At 43.2% G+C, this 20,846-nt stretch overlaps 2 protein-coding genes across 26 annotated transcripts in view; one reads left to right on the forward strand and one right to left on the reverse strand.

Annotated features, from left to right (window-relative positions):
- The window catches only part of INTS9 (integrator complex subunit 9), an 80,421-nt gene extending 60,353 nt beyond the window's left edge, over nt 1-20,068 (reverse strand). Inside the window, exons 1-6 of one of the 2 annotated variants that reach the window (XM_061372172.1) lie at nt 19,960-20,067; nt 15,081-15,208; nt 9,693-9,753; nt 7,190-7,252; nt 3,030-3,169; nt 851-937 (exon numbers count right to left, since the gene is read on the reverse strand). In XM_061372172.1, the coding sequence (XP_061228156.1) occupies nt 851-937; nt 3,030-3,169; nt 7,190-7,252; nt 9,693-9,753; nt 15,081-15,208; nt 19,960-20,043 (563 nt within the window). In that variant the 5' untranslated portion in view covers nt 20,044-20,067. Of the gene's footprint in view, nt 1-850; nt 938-3,029; nt 3,170-7,189; nt 7,253-9,692; nt 9,754-15,080; nt 15,209-19,959 lie in introns of both variants that reach the window. The other variant, XM_061372173.1, reaches the window with a different exon arrangement.
- A 106-nt stretch (nt 20,069-20,174) lies between these two features.
- The window catches only part of HMBOX1 (homeobox containing 1), a 112,685-nt gene continuing 112,013 nt past the window's right edge, over nt 20,175-20,846 (forward strand). For 21 of the 24 annotated variants that reach the window (XM_061372183.1, XM_061372174.1, XM_061372180.1 and 18 more), the window contains exon 1: nt 20,262-20,580. The gene's annotated coding sequence lies outside the window, so the exon portion shown is untranslated. The other 3 variants (XM_061372175.1, XM_061372181.1, XM_061372176.1) reach the window with 3 other exon arrangements.

The raw sequence follows: 20,846 nt of genomic DNA on the forward strand, positions 1-20,846 counted from the left end.
ACAAAGCAGCTTTTAAAAATAACTTTCTAATCAACAGTCCCTATCTTTAAAATGTGCTAAATATGAAACTGTCTCCTCCATAGAACATGTTGTGCACCTAGATCTGTTTTATTTCCAAGGAAAGCATTATCTGCAATTAGTAACCTGTATGGATAATTTTCAGATTACATAGGCTTTCAAAATTCTAGATATGGAAGACCTCAATTTTGAGCACCTTGTTTTTATGTTTAGATGGAATAATGGACAAAGAGCTTGCAACTAACCTTTTTTTTTGTGCAGATTTCAATCTGCTTCTAAGTTTTGAAAAGCCAAAAACTAACCCTCACACCTCTGCTCTTCATGTGTAAAAGACACTAAGTCCTGGGAGGAAAGATAGCACTGCTCTGTTGTTGGCCACCAGGGACCTTCAACAGCTGTAGCTTGACTTTCTTACCATTTCAGCAAACATTAATGTAAATATTGTAAATTAAAATTACTCCAACACATTATAAATAGGTTTAAGTTGCTTGCTGATTTCAACAACTTCTTACAAGTTAATACAAAAATTTGCTGGGTTTGTCTACCATCATGAAGCCAAACTATGTGAGCGGAGATCAGGGAAGACTTTTGCGTTACCAAGTCTTCCTCCAAGGTTCAAACTTGCATGGTTGTTTGAATGACCAACAATGGTTGATGAAAGAAAGAACTGGTCCAAGGAGTCATAGCTGTAAACCTGTTAGGCTTTTTTTTTTTTCTGCTCAGTGGTAGTAGCAAATCTCAAATGGTGGCAGCTGATTCATTATTACAATGAATTCTAGACTTTGGTCAGTGTTTTAGGACAGTCACCCTTTCCTGGTGGCTTGTTCCTTACCTTTGTACCTCCTTGTTCTTCCACATGGAGGCAGACTGAGCTTTTGGCACGCGTTCAATGGAATTCACCAGTTCTTCCATGAGAAGTCTGAAAAGACATCCATCCTAACTAAGTTAGTGTTTCAGCCTTTCACACAGGAGAGAACTTTGTCCCAAATGTTTCCAAAATACTACAAAAATTGTAACACTATTAGGCAGTTTTAAAGAGGGATTCTTCCCAGAGGCATCCTACCCCTGTTCCTTCACTGAGTATTTCAAATTTGAGCTAGTTTATTTCTATCTGCTGGTTGCAACATCAGTGGATCTGGCCCACTTGGTTATGGGTTATTTGGAAAATGGAAAGACAAGAGGAACTCCCAAATCTCTCTTCTGCTGTGCAAGATGATTTCTTTGTTACTGACTGCTTGTCACATGGAATGAGACAAAATATACAAAGAAAACTCATTAGCCAATGCTTGTTTATCACTTAGAGAAGTCAAGAACATTGTCAGAGTGAACTCTCCTCATCTAAAAATGCACAATACAGCATTCAAGACAGAAAAATGTCAGGCATTAAAAATTGTCATTGCAGATTTCACGGCCCAAAACTGAACAGCATTTGTAATTGCATGAATGTTTTCCCTTGAAGGCAGAAGTCAAATATAACTGCAGAAGAATAGCACCTGGAATTACTTGGGGTGGGGAGAACCACACCAACATATTCTCCAACAAGACTATGCTTGTTACCTTGTTATGCCCCAGAGGTCTACTACTAGTTCATATTTATACAATTCCTTTCACCTACAAGGGCCTTCAGTTTCTGTTTGCTTTTACACAATGGGAGAATTACTCTGCCATGGGAAGTTTGCACAGGACCTTTAACAGACAAAGATTCCTGCCCTGAAGTGCTAACAGAGTCCCGTTACCATGGTCTAATCTGGTCTCTAATTATTTGTCCTGGGTTCAGCAGTAGCAGTCATTTTTCTCCTTAGTACCTGGTGCAGTGCTGTGTTTTTGACTTTCAGCCTGGGAACAATGCTGATAACACCAATGTTTTTAGTTGCTGCTCAGTAATGTTTACTCTGACCAAGGACTTTCTAAGTCTCATGCTCTGCCAGGGAGGGGGGGAAGCCAGGAGGAAGCAGAGACAGGACACCTGACCCGTACTAGCCAAAGGGGTATTGCATACCACAGCACGTCATGCCCACTATATAAACGGGGGGCAGCTACCCAGAAGGTACCACTGCTTGGGTCGGGCTGGGTATTGATCAGCGGGTGGTGAGCAGTTGTATTCTCTTCTCTTGTTATTTCCCTTATCATTATTATTATTGGTGGTAGCAGCAGTGGTTTGTGTTATACCTTAGTTACTGGACTGCTCTTATCTCAATTCATGGGAGTTACATTCTTTCGATTCTCCTCCCCATCCCTTCAGGAGCTGGGGGAGGAAGGACGGAGGGAGTGAGCGAGCGGCTGCGTGGTTCTGGGATGCACACAGCACAACTCCAGTGAGACTTCATCGAGGGCCAAACCTGCAGCCTTTGGTACATCCAGTCAACAGACAACTTGTAAAAAAAGACTACGAAATTTGATGACCAAGTATTAAGTTTTTGACTGCATTGTCAGGTTTTATATTTTCTACTTCAGTCTCATATTTCTGCTGGTTTTCTCTCTTCGGAGTTCCTCTTTGGAGTTCAGAGCTTATGTATCTCAACTGTCATTTGAGATGAAGACAGCTTAAATCCCTTCTGTGGTGTGAAGGAAAGTGTGATAATATAGATTTCAAACACTGAAAACCAACAAGGCAATAATCAAAGTAGTTTACTGTTGAAAAGACTGGTGAGTCCTCTTTTGTTTAAGGGAGCAGAAAGGAGCTGGAGAGATCTTTGATTCATGGTTTTAGAAGGTTTGAAGTTGGCTTTATGGTAATGGCTGCCCAAGGTGTCTCAGTCCACTCAAGATCTACCATCCCACATCTACTGCCTACATAAAGCACCTGCTGTAAATGTTGAAGACTTATGGTTCCAGAGGTTGGAAAACATGGAGTTAACACATTTGCAGCACTAAGGACTTGGCTGGTGTTCAGCTCCTGCCTAAGAGCCTCTTCGGAACATTAGACACTACTGCTCTACCCAGATTGTCCTTTACACCTTTTGCTTAGCAGTGATGAAAGAGGAGTAAGAGAATATTAAGGGGCTTTTTACCTGCCAATTTGAACAGTGGGCTCAGTGGCATAAACTGTTCCAGTGAATCCTGTGTATTCTGTGATATAGGGCAATGCCATCATGCAGTGATAGTTTGAGATCAAGATTACATCTACCGTGGAGAGGTCAAGCAGCTCAGTCTGAAAACAGAGAAGAGATAAGCAATATGTAACCCTTTCATGCAGCTTAAGCAAAGGCAGAAAAACTCCCTGTTCTTTTTTTCTTTAAACTTTATATTGCATGAATATAACCAGTTTATAATCAGTTTAAAAAAACAGGAAGGGGCATGTGCCAGCTGTGGCAAAGAAATAACATTTTCTTAAAATTCACAATATTTATTTAAAAAGCCCTCTAAAATTATTCTTCTAAAATCTAAAATGGAAACCGTGTCCTGGGTTTGTCTGTTTTTCATGTAATGAAATGGCTGCTGTTAAAAGAAGCTCTTTTATCAAAGAACTGTTGTGTGCACTTAGGAACACTGGGTAGACACCAAAACTTCCACAGTTAGTGATTTAGCATGGTGTCTTGTATTTTTTTCTGTGCCATATAGTACTGTAGCACAGGAGAGTGAGAGAGATTAATGTAGACTGTATTTATTCTTATGCTTAAAATAATTCTCATATTTTCCCAAACTAAATGCTTGCCACCTTTATCATTCATGTTTTCTACAACACAAGATTAAGCTCATTCATAGGATGCAACAAAACAGATGGGTGGGTCCAACTTGTTTTGATATGGCACCTTAGACAGTAGTTCAGAGAAGGAAAGATTTCAAACATTGTTAGAAGAATTTTAATTAGAAATATTTACTGGTAATGCTATAACACAAATGGTGTCGAGTCAGAAATTTACAAGATATATGACCTCTAACTCAGTTATTATAGAGCAGCTAATGGAATTCAACACTCATCAAGCACATATTATCTGATTACAAGGCTTGGTCCAGCAATTTGAATGAAAAAGGCAAGAAAGTAGGTCACTCAGCTTTTCAGAGGGCTGACATGGTGCTCTGGTAACAAGCTGCTTAACTCATAGCTAAGCGTTCATGATTTCAATCCATGATCACAGCTAATATTGGAGGCATGATCTCCAAGCTGAGTGCAGTAGGTGAAACACCATCCCCAGATTTGTGATAAGGCACCCTTTTATCTTACTAAGCTTGTCAGGCAGAAATACTCTCTAGGTGGTATCAGTCTGCTGATGCCTGCTCCTACCAAGGTGGCTCTTCATGCCTTGCTTCTCAGTTGCATCCAGACCATAATCAAATGGCCCAGCAGTATGCACTCCCAGCCCAGAAAGCCAACCGCGCCTTGGGCTGCATCACCAGCAGTATGACCAGCAGGCTGAGGAAGGGGATTCTGCCCCTCTACTCTGCTCTCGTGAGATCCCCTTGCAGTCCTGGTCCTCCATCCAGCACTGGGGCCACCAGCGTAAGATTGTGGAGCTGTTGGAGCGAGTCCAGAGAAGGCCACAGAGATGCTCTGAGGACTAGAGCACCTCTGTTCTGGAGACAGGCTGAGAGAGCTGGGCTTGTTCAGCCTGGAGAAGAGAAGCCCCTGGGAGACCTTAGAGCAGCTTCCAGTGCCTAAAGGGGCTGACAAAAAAGCTGGAGAGGAACTTTTTGAAGGGTATGTAGGGACAGGGAATGGCTTTAAACCGACACAGGGGAGATTGAGATGAACCTTGGGAATAAATTCTTCCCTGTGAGGGTTGTGAGGCCCTGGCACAGGTTGCCCAGAGAAGCTGTGGCTACCCCATCCCTGGCAGTGTTAAAAGGCCAGGTTGGACGGGGCTTGGAGCAACCTGGGGTCTACTGGAATGTGTCCCTGCCTGTGGCAGGGGGATGGAACTGGATGAACTTTAATGTTTCTTCCAATTAAAACCTTTCTATGATTCTATGAAGTGGATAGTCACTCAGCCCTTAGCAAGCCACCAGGAGGATACAGACTACCACTTTACAAGCTTAAGCATCTCACATCACAGCATGCTAGAAGCACTTACTAAGAGGATGAAAAAAGTGTCAAAACCAAAGCAAAGTAAAATCTTCCCTGGGACTTGTGGCAATCTCACTAAAAGTGCCTATGAACAGAAGAGGACTGAAACATTTCTTGAACATGAAGTCAGAGAGACCAGGGGGTTGCCAAGCAAAGACAGGGCTGCACCCTGCACTCTGACATGTGGAAGTGTACTCTGCTGCTGAGACAGCCTCTTATCACCTTGTGGCTTCTGGATTACATTCAAAACTTGGCTTTCTTTGGCAGTAGTGTTCCTGGAAGTGATACTGTGATTCTCAAACTAACTGCTTTTGCATACAAGTTTCTTCAAAAGAAGTGGCATGGAAGGAGACAAAGAAAAAGACAAAGGCTCTTTCACACAAGCTCCTTCTTAGACTGTTCTGCCAAACACCAGCAACATTTTTACTCTGCTGATGCATTCTGCTGGCCATGACATCTGAACCCACCCCCAGACAGGGGAGCCTATGCAGCTAGAGATGAGAGCTGTGTACAACTAGCAGATCTGTTTCTAGGGCTTGTGGAGAAGATCTGGCACCTCCTAGGAACTTTGGGAACAAGCATTTGAGAGGCCATTTGTAAAGGCACTACAATAGTGACATGCAGCTAGTTTGGATCTCCTAGTTGCAAGAGAGCTACATTCGGTGATAACACTGATACAAGGAAGCAACAACTCCCCATCAATCATATTTAAAGCTACACATGAGTATTTTCCAGCCCAACAAAGTAACCAGAAAGCCCAACTGAAGCACCTTAAACCCCAGCAGATTATCATGACTGTATACGGCCAAAGGGAATCCAGAGCATAAACTCCCTCCTTCTGAAGATCCGGGCCATAATTTCTAGGTACAAAGATGCTTCCTACACTCCTCCCTTGCACAGGACAGTAACCAGAATGCTCACAAGAACCTCAAATTATTAAGGGTTTTTTTTTGTTTGCTTGTTTGTTGTTTTTTTTTTTTTTGTTGTTGTTTTTGTTTTTTGGTTTTTTTTTTCTGTGGGATTCAATTATATCTATTCCAGTTGGGGAGAATGAGCAATTAGACACAGATCTGTTGAAACCACTTGCCAAAACCAGTGCCAGAGCTGCCAACTTGCTTAGAAGGACCAAGAGAACAAGAATCAGAAGCAGCAAGAGGTGAGTTGAAAGGAATGAAAAGGCAGAAATGCTATTGCCAGCACCCCAGCAAAGCTGACAACAACCCTCCAGGAGTGTTTTGTACTTCCTGTCAACAAGGTCAGGCAGAAAGGACAAATAAAAATCGCTGCCCAAAAGCAATTGTCTCTGTCTTTGAAAGACAGAGAAAACATCCCAATATGAAATGAGAGAACTGATGTTATCACAGTCCGAACACATCTGAGGAAAGAGGATATTATTCCCAGACTACTCCCCATCATTTACCACTCTTTGCTCAGCTTTTAACTTCTCCAGCTCCCCTGTATACACAGTTAATTGATCAGTCAGGTAATCACAGTTAATTTAACATTTTCAATAGTCTTTCCTTTTTTTTGTTTTTTTTGGTGTTGTTTTTTTTTTTTCATTTTAACCCAGGTATTCTTGGAAAAAAAACAACAGCCTGGGAAGCAGCCACTTGCAGTTATGTCAGTGAATATGGAGGTAAAGCCCTTCTCTCAAAGAGGCGGTGATGAAAAGCTGAGAAGGCAGCAAAACTTTTTAACCTCAATTTGCTGCCAGCAGAACAGCATATCTGAGTGCAGTGCAGCAGAATCAAACAGTGGCTTAGCCACACAGTCGGCTCCCCAGGGGAGCTCTGCTAGGCAGGTCATGCATCTGTGGTTAGAGACAAGTAGTTTTCCTTGTCTTCATTCACTGCTCTTATCTAGATCAGCACATGTATCCTGTCATACTCAAGTCCAGCTCAGTCATATTGTCTTTGGAAGGCACATAGACAGTGAAGTCTTGAGATACTGATCTGCTCAAGTAGACCTTCCAGTTTGCCCCAAACCATTGCTGAAAAGGCCTGTTTCCACCCTTTTCCCAGCGTCATAGATACTAGAGGCACATTAACAACACAGAGGGTTTAGTAGCATTATTTACCGAGTGCTGATAAATTTAATAATTCAGCAAGTTTCTCCCACATGATAGAATGGAATCAGATTTTTCAGCATGACTTTGAACAAACTCACCTCTGGTAAACAGAACTCTGGCACGGAGTCTACAAACACATGGCCAGAGCACTCCTTTAGTTCCTGTAAGAAAAGTATATCAACAGAAAAGACACAAAATTACAATGTAATGTTACTCCAGTGCAGCAGATTTTGCCCTTTCAAAACCTTTTCTTTATCCCAGGTAATTTCCAGCCCACTCCTACATAATGTTTATCCCTTTTCTAGATAAAATTTACTGTAAGAAGACTTCAAGGGATCAGATCTTCATTTGGAGGAACAGACAGCACTCTGGTAGGTAAGGAAAGATATCGTGGCTCTTTCTGTCTGGTTTTGCCATGACCATGGAGGAGGTGCTGTCCTGTGAAACTGCATTTTCTCTGCTCTTCCAACTGCAGATGTACTGGCTGTGAAATGTGTAACAATGCAAACCAACTTTGTCGACCAGAAGCAAAGTACGAACTGAAAAGTGGGTCATGAAGACCACTCTTCTCGGAACTGCTGCTCTTGTACAGGTGTGCACAGCACCTTTACACTGCCCTGCCTGTCTTACAAGTTTGGAATTTAGCTTTGGTTCCCAATAACATCAAACCTTTTCTGTCTTATTAGGAGCAGAATACAATTTTTAGCCCCTCTGTCAGAACATTTGATGAAACATCTTCCGTGGATCTAAGCTCCACGTGGCACTTTTTGTTAGACTTATCTCAACTGGATCTTTAGTCCTCTATTTTCTTCCTTCTTTTTCAAGGCTGACATCAGAAATCTTTGTCACATGAAAAGTCACATTCTTCAGGATAATGTATGGAACAAAACCATTCCCAACTTTAGCCTTAACACACCTCACAGGCTACCTATCACCTGCTCTGCCTTCTCTTGTGGATGCTTCTCTTCTTGTCCCAAAGCGAGTGGTCTCAGCCAGCTTCAGACTGACAGAATTAAAGATTGAATCCAATTCTTAATAATTACAGTGCACCTGCCAACTAATAACGAATGAGCAATTACATCTAGTGGCAGAAGTCTCCTAACCTCATCTCAAGGGTGTTTAAAATGATTAAAACTAGATCACAGCAAATTTCAATGCCTCTCCAGGACTTAAGTTTTATAACTGTCATCCAGAGAGTGCTGTAACAGGAATGTCCACACGACATGATAAAACACCCCCCTTTGACTCCTTCTCTTGCCTTTTTCCAGCATGGGTCAAAGAATTTACCACTCCAAGCAGTTACAATGGTCAAGGTGAAGGTAAGAGATGCTGCCTTTAAATTTTTAACACAGTTTCCACTGATGCTGAGCGAGTTTGAAGATTTCTCCCAAGCACACACTGCAGCAGCACCACAGAAATGTAAATACATCACATATAGAAATATACTGACAGCCTACCCATTTGCTGGACAAAAGGGAGCCCAAAGCTCTGAGACTAAAGCTGGGGTTCAGGAGAAACAAATTCCAGGGAATTCAAGCTGAGCAATTCCATTCCTTCTCTGAGCCTCTGTAGCTGTGTGACTGCCAGTTAGCATGTGCTCTGAATAGAGCTGTTACTATTTTACTAACAGAAATGCTGCCTGTACAGTTTCTTTTGTCTCCAATAAGAAGAAAAATCAGGTCTTTAATCTATGATCTTCCCCTTGTCTGTAAAAATCAGATCAATCCGTTTTGTCCACCTCAAAGTCCCCTACAAAAGCAACTATTATTACTGTTTTCCTTTAATGTTCACATAGTCAGAGAACAGTCTATTAAAACTGTATTTATTCTACTGATACCTATTGCTGCACACATTTGAAATGTATCTGCCTATTTTACCAACATCTGACATATTTTTGTGTTCATTGTTCCCCTGTGGCAGATCAAGCTGGACACTGCAGTGCTTAGTTTTGGTTGAAGCCCCAGCTAAATTCTGCCTGCAAAACTAATGTAATGAAAAGAGGGGAAAAGTAAAAAAAAAATCTGTGTCTCTCATGTAGCTGGGTAAGTCCTGTGTCTTACAATTAGGGGGCTGGAAATAATATCCTCCCTGCTATGTCCAGCAGCAGAACACGTGTTGATTTCAGAGGCCAAAGACATGCTTTTCCTCTGTAAGAGACCTCCCATGAGGGGAAAACCATTCACTTTCTCACAGTTCTCCTGCCTAAAAAAGGGTATGATACCAACCTCATTTATAAGCATGCTATGAAGCTTTAGTGTCAGAAAAGTGAGACTGTTGAATAAAAGGCACTCTAAGAAGGCAAAGCACTATTATTTATGGAGCTCCATGAAATAAGAAAATATTCATACTGATGATTTCTGAATTTTAAGAGGATTTTTTATAAAGCTAGGCTACCTCTGAAGACTGAAAGCCTCCATGTTGCTATTAGCATTAGCATTTTGTTTCAAAATGTTCTGCTCTACAAGGACATCGTGGCTGATAAAGGTACACATAGAAACCTTTGCGATGAGTCAGCATGGAAGTATTGCTCATGCAGTGCAAGCTCCTAACCTGTCAGGGAGCTTTTTGCATGCAAGAAAATTCTAACCATCACTATAGTACCTTGTCCAGAAATGTGCTTCCATCTTTCAAAACCCAACCAGGAAGTTTGGACAGCCTGGGGCTGCAGAAAGAGAGAAAAAGCATTATTGCAGTATTAATTATACCATTATCAGTCGCTAAGCATAGACCTTCTATTCGGTGCTATACAGGAAAAGAACACCATTTCTGTCTCAGGGAACTAACAATCTCAACAAAACAGACAGTTTCACTGTGTTTAAACATTCACTAAAATGACTTTTACAAATCATGATTATGACACAAGTAAAACAAGTAAAAAGAAGATGCATGCAAGGAGTTGGATTTTGGTAATTTACAGTGAGAGTTTAAAAAAGGCTCAGCACTGCTTACACTGCCTGTGGTGAAACTGGGCGCAGAAACAGAAGCTAGGGCAGCAACAAACCCTATGCCTGAAACAATACAAAAACACCTTAAAACTGCTCTGGGACAAATATTCCCATTAGCAAAGGCAGGGAAAGACCGAAGCTCTGGACTAAGTCATTTAGAGACACAAAGACTGTGATTTTATAACCATGGCTTCATGCTGAAGTCTCACCCCAAAGACCCACATCAACAGCTGTACAGTGCATTTACCTGTCTTGGAAAGACAAAGGGGGAAGGAGGTTTTGCTGTCAACTGCATCTTTTAAGCTGGCAGGTCTGGTACCAGCCAGCAATAGCAGGGCCCCTTTTTTAATTGTTTTAAATATTAATAAAGAAACTTCAAGGTGGATGCTGCAATCCTGAGTTTACAGTAGTAATTGCTACAGCATTTCTTGCTACCATAACTGAGACTTATTCATACCTCACATTGACATCTGATTTTTGTATGAGCCTATAACTTAGCTCTAAACCCAGTGTGTTGAAGCTTATCTACAGAAATCCAAAAAAATGGAAAAGCTGAGGACACAAAGGTATTGAAGCCACCTGGAACCAAGATCTGTGAGAACCTCAGATTTGGAGACTCGAGATCTCACTTGCAATGAAATCTGCAAGCGTTGTGCACAAGCTCTACAGACAGGCATGCTTATATTCTATCAGTGCTTTCAAATTTAAGAACTTGAAAATAGGAAGTGATGCTAGGGCTCAGAGGAATGCTGTATTCAGACTACCATCAATATAAAACAATATATCCTAACTGGTACTCTAGAAAGTCGCAAGGAAGGAAAAGGGGGAAACCTAAGACTCAAGGGGTGAAGACAGAAGGTAACAGGTGAGAGCAGAAGGATATGTCATTGAGAAGCTGTACCAGAGAAGTGTAACCCCCTTTTGAGGATAAGGAGTAAGTCTGAAGAAGTGTGACTATAGGAAAGATGAGGTGGCTAAATGTACTTCCTACTGCCACATTCAACAGCAGAACTTAAGAGCAGCATTTTGGAGACTGAGGAGATTGAGTAGAATGGTGTAGTGAGACTAAAAGAGTTACGGAAAAAAAAAAACAAAACGGGGAAAAAGAAAGAATAAACTATTCTGATGTGCAATAACTTTGACAGACAAGAGAGAAGACAGAAAGAAGCCTTGGTTGGAAAGGACACCTGGAGGTCTCTAGTCCAGTATCTCAAAGCCAGCAATGGATCAGGTAAGCCATGGCTTTGCCCAGCTGTGTCTTTCAAATCCCTCGAGCACGAGATTCTAGAGCCTCTCTGGGGATGGGTGAAATTGCTACCTGAGCCTGCAAAGACACAGTATGTGGCCATTAGCTCCTTATACTGAATGCCACTGTAGAGTTTGGCTCTGTTGCCTTTGTAACTTTCTTTCAGGCAGCTGTAGGTGACTCTTAGCTCCCCACCTCACCTCCTCTCTGCCAGACTGAACAAGGCCAGCTCCCTCAACCTCTCCGCATAGTCATGGGCTCCAGACCGTGACCATCTTGAAGCCCCCCTGAACCCCTTCTTCAGTTTCTTAGCATCTCTCTTTGACCAGAAATCCAAACCTGGATCCATTTGTGGTTTCACCAGCACGCAGCAGAATAGAATAAGCTCTTCCTGATATGCTTGCCCTGTTCCCCCTAATTTAGCCTCGCATGCATTTCGCTTTATTCATGATGAAAGAGTACTATTGACTTGTACTAAACCTGGCATCCACAGAAGAGTATACAGTCTTGTCAGGAGAGGTAAAATTAGCAGATAAGTCTTGTGTGTGGGTGAAAGTGGAATAAGCAACATAGGACAGAAAGGACTCTTTACCTTGGAGCCAAGAAGTAACACAGTTCCTGCTGACATAGTTTTGACATTGTAATAGAGTGATTGATTAATACAAAATAGCTAGAACTGTCCCATAAATAATGTGAGCAAGTGTGTCATGGCTAGACAGGAAAGGTTAAGAGCTTCCCACATGTTCATTTTATCGTTTTGCATTTGACTTTGGTACAGGGGAGAAAATTCTAGTTGACAAACCTCCTTTAAAGTATGTGATGGGGCATAAAGTGTTTGGCAACTGCAGGTACTTTGCACATGCTCCGTGGGCTAGTGAGAACAAGGACTACCATCTCCAGGATAAGGTGGAATCTAGATACCTTTTGACAGGCTTTTTTTTGAAGAGCAAAGAACTCTAAAAAATGTCCAGTCTCTTTAATGACAAGCACTACAGAACTTTCCTCTTACAGATTAAAGCAGAGTCTCTCAAAATGTTTGCTCAAGGAGGGCCCCATGCCAGGTACAACACAGGATTTAGCTGCATAGCAAAGATCCTCTGTAATACCGCACCTTTAAGCTCCACAGAGGTAAAAACCAGGGCACTTTGCAGACCACATACTGAGACTTGCAGAACCCAAGTGATTCATGGATCATACTCTGGAGACCTCTGGTTTAAAGCTATTGCACATGGGTCTATTTCAGCACATCCGGTACTGGGAGGACATACAGCTGGTAATAACCTCAGATCTGACAGACCTCTCCTCAAATTCTTGTGACGCTATGTGCCTCATGATCAGGCAGTCAGTCCTTCTTGTAGTCTCTCACCTGGAAACTGATGATAGTATCAGCTCTTTGTCACACTACCGTTTTGGCAATATACATTTTGAATTTCAGGGGTATTTAGACATCACAGTAATGGTACAACTATGAACAAGTCTTCATCTGGACTTTTTATTGACAGCCACATTCCTCCTCAAGTTTCTAACTCATTTCCACAGCTGCCTGCAGGACATCTGTTTTCTAGAGTACTGAAGAGATCAATTACTTGCCCAAGTCCATATGCTTAGGACAATCCTTGCTGTAAGGGGTGTTCAATCACCTTACTGGCAAGATTGATCGGATTTAAATCCAACTGTTTGCTCCGGATTCCAGTGGGCCATCAGAGGTCACATCTGACATCCTTTCTTATTGAGTTTGAGTCATTTCAGTGCAGACATTCTGGAGGTACTTGGGGAATTTCAGGTTGTGACCTGCAATTTGGATGTTCATTCCCAGGGTCTGCTATTAGCAGACAAAGCTGGCATATCCTGGGGGAGCGCTGATGCCTGCAGTTCTAAAGAACCTTTAAAGCCTTTGTTCAATCACCTAAATTTGCTACTTGTTCCTCTCTGTTTCCTTTTTCTTTGGGAGGTGGGAGGGATTTAGAGAAAACTCCAGGAACAAACTTGCCAACAAAGTTTAAGTTGACAAGCAGGTATTCTTTATTGTGGCACTGGGAGACACGGGGGATAGCTTCACATAGCCTGTGTCCCCATACTGCTACACAAGCCGTCCTTGTATATTCACTGGGCATACATGCATATTCATGAGGCTACGTATGAATTACATCATTTTCCACAACGTTCCCGCATGTGGACAAAAATGTGGTGGTGGTCTCTGAGGGTCGTTTACTTCTTCCAACAATCTTCATCACTTCTGGCAGCCTTTGAAGCATGAAGTAGATGTTTACACCAGCTTAACTGGCTCATTAACACTACAGACATAGCAATCATCCTGTCCTACTTATCAGTTAGTTTAGCTGCAGCCCATCCTGGACATCTGCTAGTTCCAGATACTCCCCATCCCCACGTCCTGTTTTCCTATCCTGCTTTTCTTACACTTATTTTGTATTAAGGTCATAAGGACCTAAAACTACGCCAACTACAATGGTTTATCTTATACAAGAATTCTCAGTATGTTCTCTAGCCACACTCTACTTTTTTTTTTTCTGTAAATCATGCACCCCAGTTATTTTCCATTGCTCCTGTTACAAAGCCATCATACTTAATGTTATTTAAAACTGATTCTACTTATTTACAAATATTTATATTTCATTTTGTGGTTTTGTGCCTCCTTGTCTCAGGAGAAAGCAAATGCAAGGCAATTCTCCATTTCCCAAATTTTCCAGATCGTTTACAAATCAACTGCTGCCCCTAAATGCTGTAGTTAGCAATTATGGATGGGACAGAAAATGACTACCACACTGATCTGTCTTAAGGCATCTGTTGCCTACTCTACAGCAGATCTTGAACTCCATGTTCTTGAAGAACAATGCATACATTGTCTATTCTTTTCCTGTCAAAAAATAACAAATCATAGGAAGTGCTGGACAAACTGATTTAACCTCATTAGGTCTCTTAGGAAACTCCCTTTCCCAGTCATATTCTCCCTTTCTCAGTCAAGCCTCCCCTGAACCCAGAACGCTCCTCACTTGTTTCCTTGTTGATCAAAATTACTAAATGGCTTTTGTGAAAACTCTTGTTGCTTCCCACCACCAAGAGTTTACTCATTTCCACCTTTCCAACCACTCATTTTCATAATTTATTTCATTTATGCAAGACATAAGTCACTCTAACTGAATAACCAAATTCACCCAAAAACCAGGGAAAATATTACTTTCTAGTTTGGGCACAGAAGGGAGTGCCTTGACCTCAGGATTCTCTTCTAGATCCTACTTTTCTTTCATTGAGGTTCCATTCTCATGCTCAGCTGCACATATCTTTTGTTTATTTAATTTTTAAAAGGGAACAATTATGCCATCAAGTCAACTAACCAGACTGTTAAGTGCTATTTTTCTTTGCATTAGTCTGTGCTCTGAAGAAAAGCCTGAGAAGATGGTGGTTAAACAGTACTTGCTGGGCTCCACTCACTCCATCTCAGTTATCCATTTATCTCATCTTGCATGAAGAAGCCAGAAAGATGACAGATATGTGACCTCACTTGTGCTGAGCAGTTGCAGCAATACTTTACTGAAGCTTAGAATAAATTATCTAGAAAAACCAATCAATAAATCCATAAAATGTCTTCCGTCTACTGAGCCAAAGGCTGTTATTTTGATAAAGAGAATTTTTAAGTGAACAAAGTCTATTTATGATATCGGATGATGCTGTTCATTTGTACTCATCCCCTCCCTTCTTCCAATACACCATTTCACACAGAGCACTCCAACTGCAACCCAAGAAAACACAGACAAAGTGTGTACAGGCTGCAGAACATACCTTTGAACCAACGGCAATGGGAGAAAATTGAGGGTAGACGTCATATCCAGTCCACAATCCAACATGATGGTGGTGGATTTGAACTTGAGTACATTGCATGGTAAGGTTGGGTGTCCTGACAGGCAGTACTGCAAGAATACAATCAGGATGTTACTCATGACCTTTACTAACAGTGACCTCCCCTCCCACCAAAAAATTCTTTTTTTCCCCCTTATTTTTAAACATGCAGTTTCATACACACCAGAACAAAACCTGATTTCCTATAAATCTGTGTCTCACACCGATGTGTATTCATTGAGATTTCCCCAGGTATTATGGGGTGTTATGGGGTGGATTTTCTTCAGACAAGGGTTGAGAGGATGGTATAGCTCCTTTTACAATTTAGAACACATGCAGAATCTCTCTTTTTTTTTTTTTTCCTAACAATTGCCTGTTCTCACAAAAATCCCAGAACATTGGTTTCTTCAAAACTCAGTCCTACTGGCAAAACCTGGCTGAACTTGACTAGTACATTTGAAAACTACTTGGGATGGAAAGAGAGGGAGAGAATCCCTGCAGAAACACAAGTTTTATTTCCTTAAGAAACCTGACTGAACAACCAAACACGGTGGAGCAGGAGCTGCGGCTGCTTGGCACAGATCAGCAGGGGAAGCCGTAGTGTGCACCGAAGCAGCTCTGGGGCATGCTCTCACCTGGCTTTTGTCTTGCTAAACGCAAACAGGAAACACGAGGGAATGGACAACCACACCTGAATGGAAGGGTTTGTGTACTGAGAAATTCCAACTGCTTTGCAAGCTTAATGAGTCAGTGAGCAGGTTATGTACCAGGGCACTTCAGCATCATTGAGATGCAGTCACCTCTTGTATGGAGAGCGGCAAACACTTAACAAGGCACAGGAGCAGCTGAAGCTTTGAATAAGAAGCAAAGTGAATAAAAATGCCAGCTTTAAAATGCGGGTTTTGAAACCTAAATGCCTGAATAGTGCGTGGACGCCTCGAGGTGAGTGTTTCTCTTCTTTGAGGATTAATTCCTTCAGGCATTGCAAGTAAAAGAGATTTTGCATCTAGAAGGGAAGTTTTTGCATCTCTGAAATCTGGGCATCTGGCGGCTCAGGTGGTCAAACTTGAGCTTTTAAATTAAAGTTTTGATCAATTAAGATGAAAAATATCAATTAGTTGGCCATGCACTGCACTAAAACCAGACTCAGTCATTTTCTAAGTCATTTATAGTTATGCTTGCTCTATATACTTCCTTCGATGAAGGGGAAAGAAGGTAGATTAATAATTTCACTTCCTACCTCTGCTCACGATATGTTAACACAGGACTGTAAGTGTCTGGATTAGCGACTCCCAGGGAGTCTGTTAAATACATTCCTCAGAAACCTGTTTTAAATTATATTTAAATACTAAAAAGCTACTAAGGCCCCAGTATTAAATTAAAAAGATCACAAAGACTTTTGTTTTAAATTCACAAAGCCTTGGTTATTAAACATTACATTTTGCCTGCTATTAGCAAAGTTCAAAACAACGGTGAAAAGCCAGGCTGGTGAAGAGGGGAGTACACAGGTAAGGAATTCAGTTGGTTTAGTTGTAAATGTAAAATACACATGTGAAATTAAGTTCTTGCCAGATCAGACCTTTGACAGTTGATGCTATAAATCCAAGCAAGTAGAAAGAAACAAAGGAAAAAAAAGATCTAAACTATTTTTGTAGCTTTTGAAGTACTGGTAATTAAAAAAGGCAATGAAATATCACCACTGTTATCAGCAAAACACTTTCTTGCTTTTATTAAAATCATGAAGAGGATCATGACCCTGACATCTCCGAGCTAACTGGAAAAACCTTTCTTTTTTCTTCTTTAAAAGCATTTAAAATAATCTATATCTGTGGCTGTCATGCTGTGGTAAATGGATTCCAGGGAGGCAATGGGTTCTTTCTACCAGATTCAAGTGAAGTGACTAAAAAGAACTAAAACAGCACTTCATATCTTATACAGCTATTTGCACAGGTGAGATTTCTGGGCTTGTACCTCTATTAGAATTTTAGACTAGTAATCTGAGAATCTGAATGTTTGTACTATATACATCTCTATATGTACTAGAAATGTGATAATTTTTACCTGGTTCATATTTGCTACTGTTTAAAACAGATCCAGAGATTCCAATCACTAATAATCCTGACTGGACTAAAATGCACATCCTTTCTGCTTGAAGATTTGTTTCCTTCCATCATTATTGCATTATGGCTAAAGACTGGTGCAGTGAACACACTAGGTGCCTAACTAAAAAGTAGTAATAGAAAAAAAGTCACAAAACACACAGCCCAGCTCAGCTCACAACCTTCTTGGCAGCCTTTGTAAACTGGATGGAAGTTTGACAGAGCAGGGCACAGAGACCAGAATGCCGGCTCATTCCAGCTGCTGAGGCCCTCACAGCAGGAGGTTCTCAGCTCAGAAGGTCTCTGATGATCTTATGGATGGCAGTGTGACAGAAAAGAGATGATGTCTCACACTAGCAGCTCCAAAACATGCAAGATTATGCAGGTTAAAGCCAGTGCTTTGAATTCCAACAAATACTGCAGTGCATTCTTCCAGTGTTAATATCACATGCTACCTTAAAATCTAAGGGGAAATTAGCAACTAGATTTGCCTGGACCAAAGCACATTTGAATTTGTGGGAGTCTGACATTTTCACTGGACTCTGAAGCAGGTCTGGAGGCTGTCACCTCTCCCTTGTTCTTCCAAATTCCACCCAAATAAATGGAAAAAATAAAGAGGATGAAATAGTATTCAACTCCTCCCACCACAACCTGGAGATACAGGCACATCTCCAGATAAATGTAAGATGAAGAATCTCTATGATCCCCAGTCTCCAAATTTAAACACAGATCTAAAAACATTACAATACAGACTTCAGGTGGGTTGCATTCCAACCCCTCCCCAAACTCTTTCCTCTCTCTATCCCTATGCAAGACTCCAGATTTAAAAAAAACCCCTGCATTTCCACTATGGTCTTCATTTAGATGTTTCTCAGTTTGCTTTCCCCACCCCACATTATCTCAGGCTCTACAACCATGTCCAGAAGTGCTTAGCTTTGCAGTTTGTCCCACTGGTATTATCCACTCACAGAGGCTTAATTGCATATGCAAGATTATATAATCAGGTTGGATGGGGCTTTGAGTAGCCTGGTCTAATGGAAGGTGCCCATGCCTGTTGCAGGGTGTTGGAACTAGATGAGCTTTAAGGTCCATTCTAATCCAAATCATTCTGTAATTCTGTGATCAAGCTCTTCAGCCACCTGCTTACTGAATTTATTTGACATGGTTACACTGGAGATAGTGATTTACTGGAAGCCTCAAAACAAACCTAGAATCCAAGTTAACTTCTATGAAGCTTCCTCAAGACAAACTGCTCAGTCTCAAAACTCAGACACAATCATATATTTAACAACAGTGTAACTTCAGGTTATACAACTCAAAAGTTCTGCTCAGGTATCTTGAAACCTGCTTTGGTTGTCACCTCCAAAGAACTGTAGTACATTAGGTGTAACAGAAATTCTTAATCATAGAATGGTTTGAGTTGGAAGGGACCTTAAAACTCATTTAGTTCCAACCCCCTGCCACAGGCAGGGATACCTTCCACTAGACCAGGTTGCTCCAAGCCCTGACCAACCTGGCCTTGAACACTGCCAGGGATGGGGCAGCCACAGCTCCTTAGAAATAAAGTAGCAGAAATAAGCATCCAGAAAATAAGGTAGCAGCTGAATCAAAGGTCTCTGGGGAACTTAACAAGTTGAAAAGGGAAATCTGGAGAGAAAACAATACGGGTAATGTATTTTCTATCAACTTTCCCTTTACAGGATTGTTATATCAGAACCAAAGTACTTGTCAGAAGCACAGTGAACACTTGACAAAGTTATTCCAGGCTGATTTTCTCATTAGTAACTAGCTGTATTAACATCATACTGCTTGTGGAAACAATTCTATTATGAACCACGGGTATTTATTAATATTCTCAGAGCAACCCAGTAAAGTCACACATGCAGTGGGGCTAGCTCCTGCTCTGTTCCATGGCAAGGCTTGTGCAGTGTAAAGGGCAGAGAAATTTCTCCTCCTCTTCCTTGTGAATCTCACAAACATTTATCATAGAATCACAGAATCAATTAGGTTGGAAAAGAGCTCTAAGATCATCAAGTACAACCATAACCCCAGGACTGCCAGGTCCACCACTAACCCATGTCACTGAGGGCATCTACACGGTTTCTGAGCACTTGAAGCGATGGTGACTCCACCACTTCCCTGGGAAACTTGTTCCAATCTTTACTATCCTTTCCATGAATAAATTATTCCTAATACTCAATCTAAAGCTCCCCGGCACAGTTTGAGGCCGTTATCTCTTGACCTATCACTTGTTCCTTGGGAGAAGAGACTGACCCCATCTCGCTACAACCTCCTGTCAGGCAGTTGTGGAGACCTATAAGGTCCCCCTGAACCTTCTCTTCTCCAGACTGAACACCCCAGTTCCCTCAGCCGTTTCTCCTAAGACTTGTGCTCATCCAACCCAAACTCCCCAAGCTCGGGCAGCCGCTACACCACCGGCACAAGACCAGAGGAGCGCCGCTGCGGCCTGTGCCCCTGCCCTCACCCACGCCCGCCGACTCTCCGTGGGCCTGCCCCGGCGGCGGCTTGCGCGCAGCGCTGCTGAGGGGAGCGGAGCGCTGGGCCCGCCCCCACGGGCCCCTCCGGGCCACCCCCTGCAGAGCCTCAGCTTCCTCTCCCACCCTCGGGGCTGAGGCTGCTGCCACCGCCCACAGACAACGCGGGGAGCCCCGCCGCAGGGGGCAGGCTGAGCCCCTCGCAACACCCCCTCCTCATGCACTCACCAGCTTCATGCTTCCCCCGGCTCTATTTACCAGGACAATCCTGGCCCCCCCCCTTCCCTTCCTGCCCGCGCCCCACCGAATCATGGGACTTGCAGTCCCACTGCCCCCCCCCGCCCAGGATGAGGTCATTCCCGAGGCATGCCGGGAGTTGTAGTCCGCCTCTCGCTGAGCCCAGCGCTCCGCCGGCGCGCCGCGACGCCGAGGTGTGCTGGGAGTTGTAGTCCGTTCGCTGCGGGTCTCCCCGTCACCCTGGGGAGGCGGGAACTACAAGTCCCATGGTCTCACATCGGCAGCAGGTGGGAGCTTGGATGTTGATATCAACATGGCGCTTGTCAGACAGACAAAGACAGTCAGTCTGGTGTGATTGAGCCAAAAAAACCCAAACAAACCAGAGGGAGCGGGCGAGGCGCAGGGAGCGGCAGGAGCCGGGCCTCACAGGGAGGGGTCCCTGGTCCTCAGGGGGCTGGGGAGGGGGGTGAGGTAGCCGAGGGATTTCCTCCCCCCATTTTGTCCTCGCCCCTCAGCACTCCCGTTCATCTCCCCTCACGCTGGGGCAGGCGGGGGGACCCCCCCCACTCCTGCCGTTACATGGTGAGGTGGAGGCGCCGCCGGCACCCAGAGGTGAGTGTTGCTGGAAGGGGGGAGCGGCGGTGTGAGGGGAGGGGACGGGCGGGTGGGTGGGCTGGAGGAAGGAGGGGAGGGGGGGGGCGGGCAGGGGGTCCCCCCTCAGCCGGCGCCGTGGCCGCCTGCGGAGAGTCGCGCCGCGGCGGAGAGCGGGTTTCCTCGTAACGTGGGATGTGCGTGAGGGGGGCAGCCTGGGCGGGGGGCGGCGGGGGGCGGGCAGGGGCAGCCCAGCAGCCGCTTCGCCGGCAGAGTTGGAGCCGCAG

Source organism: Neopsephotus bourkii, unplaced genomic scaffold, assembly GCF_033783945.1.
Source record: "Neopsephotus bourkii isolate Nb327-2 ecotype Australia unplaced genomic scaffold, CSIRO-AGI_Nbou_v1 NB_1600, whole genome shotgun sequence".
Taxonomy (NCBI): Eukaryota; Metazoa; Chordata; class Aves; order Psittaciformes; family Psittacidae; genus Neopsephotus; species Neopsephotus bourkii.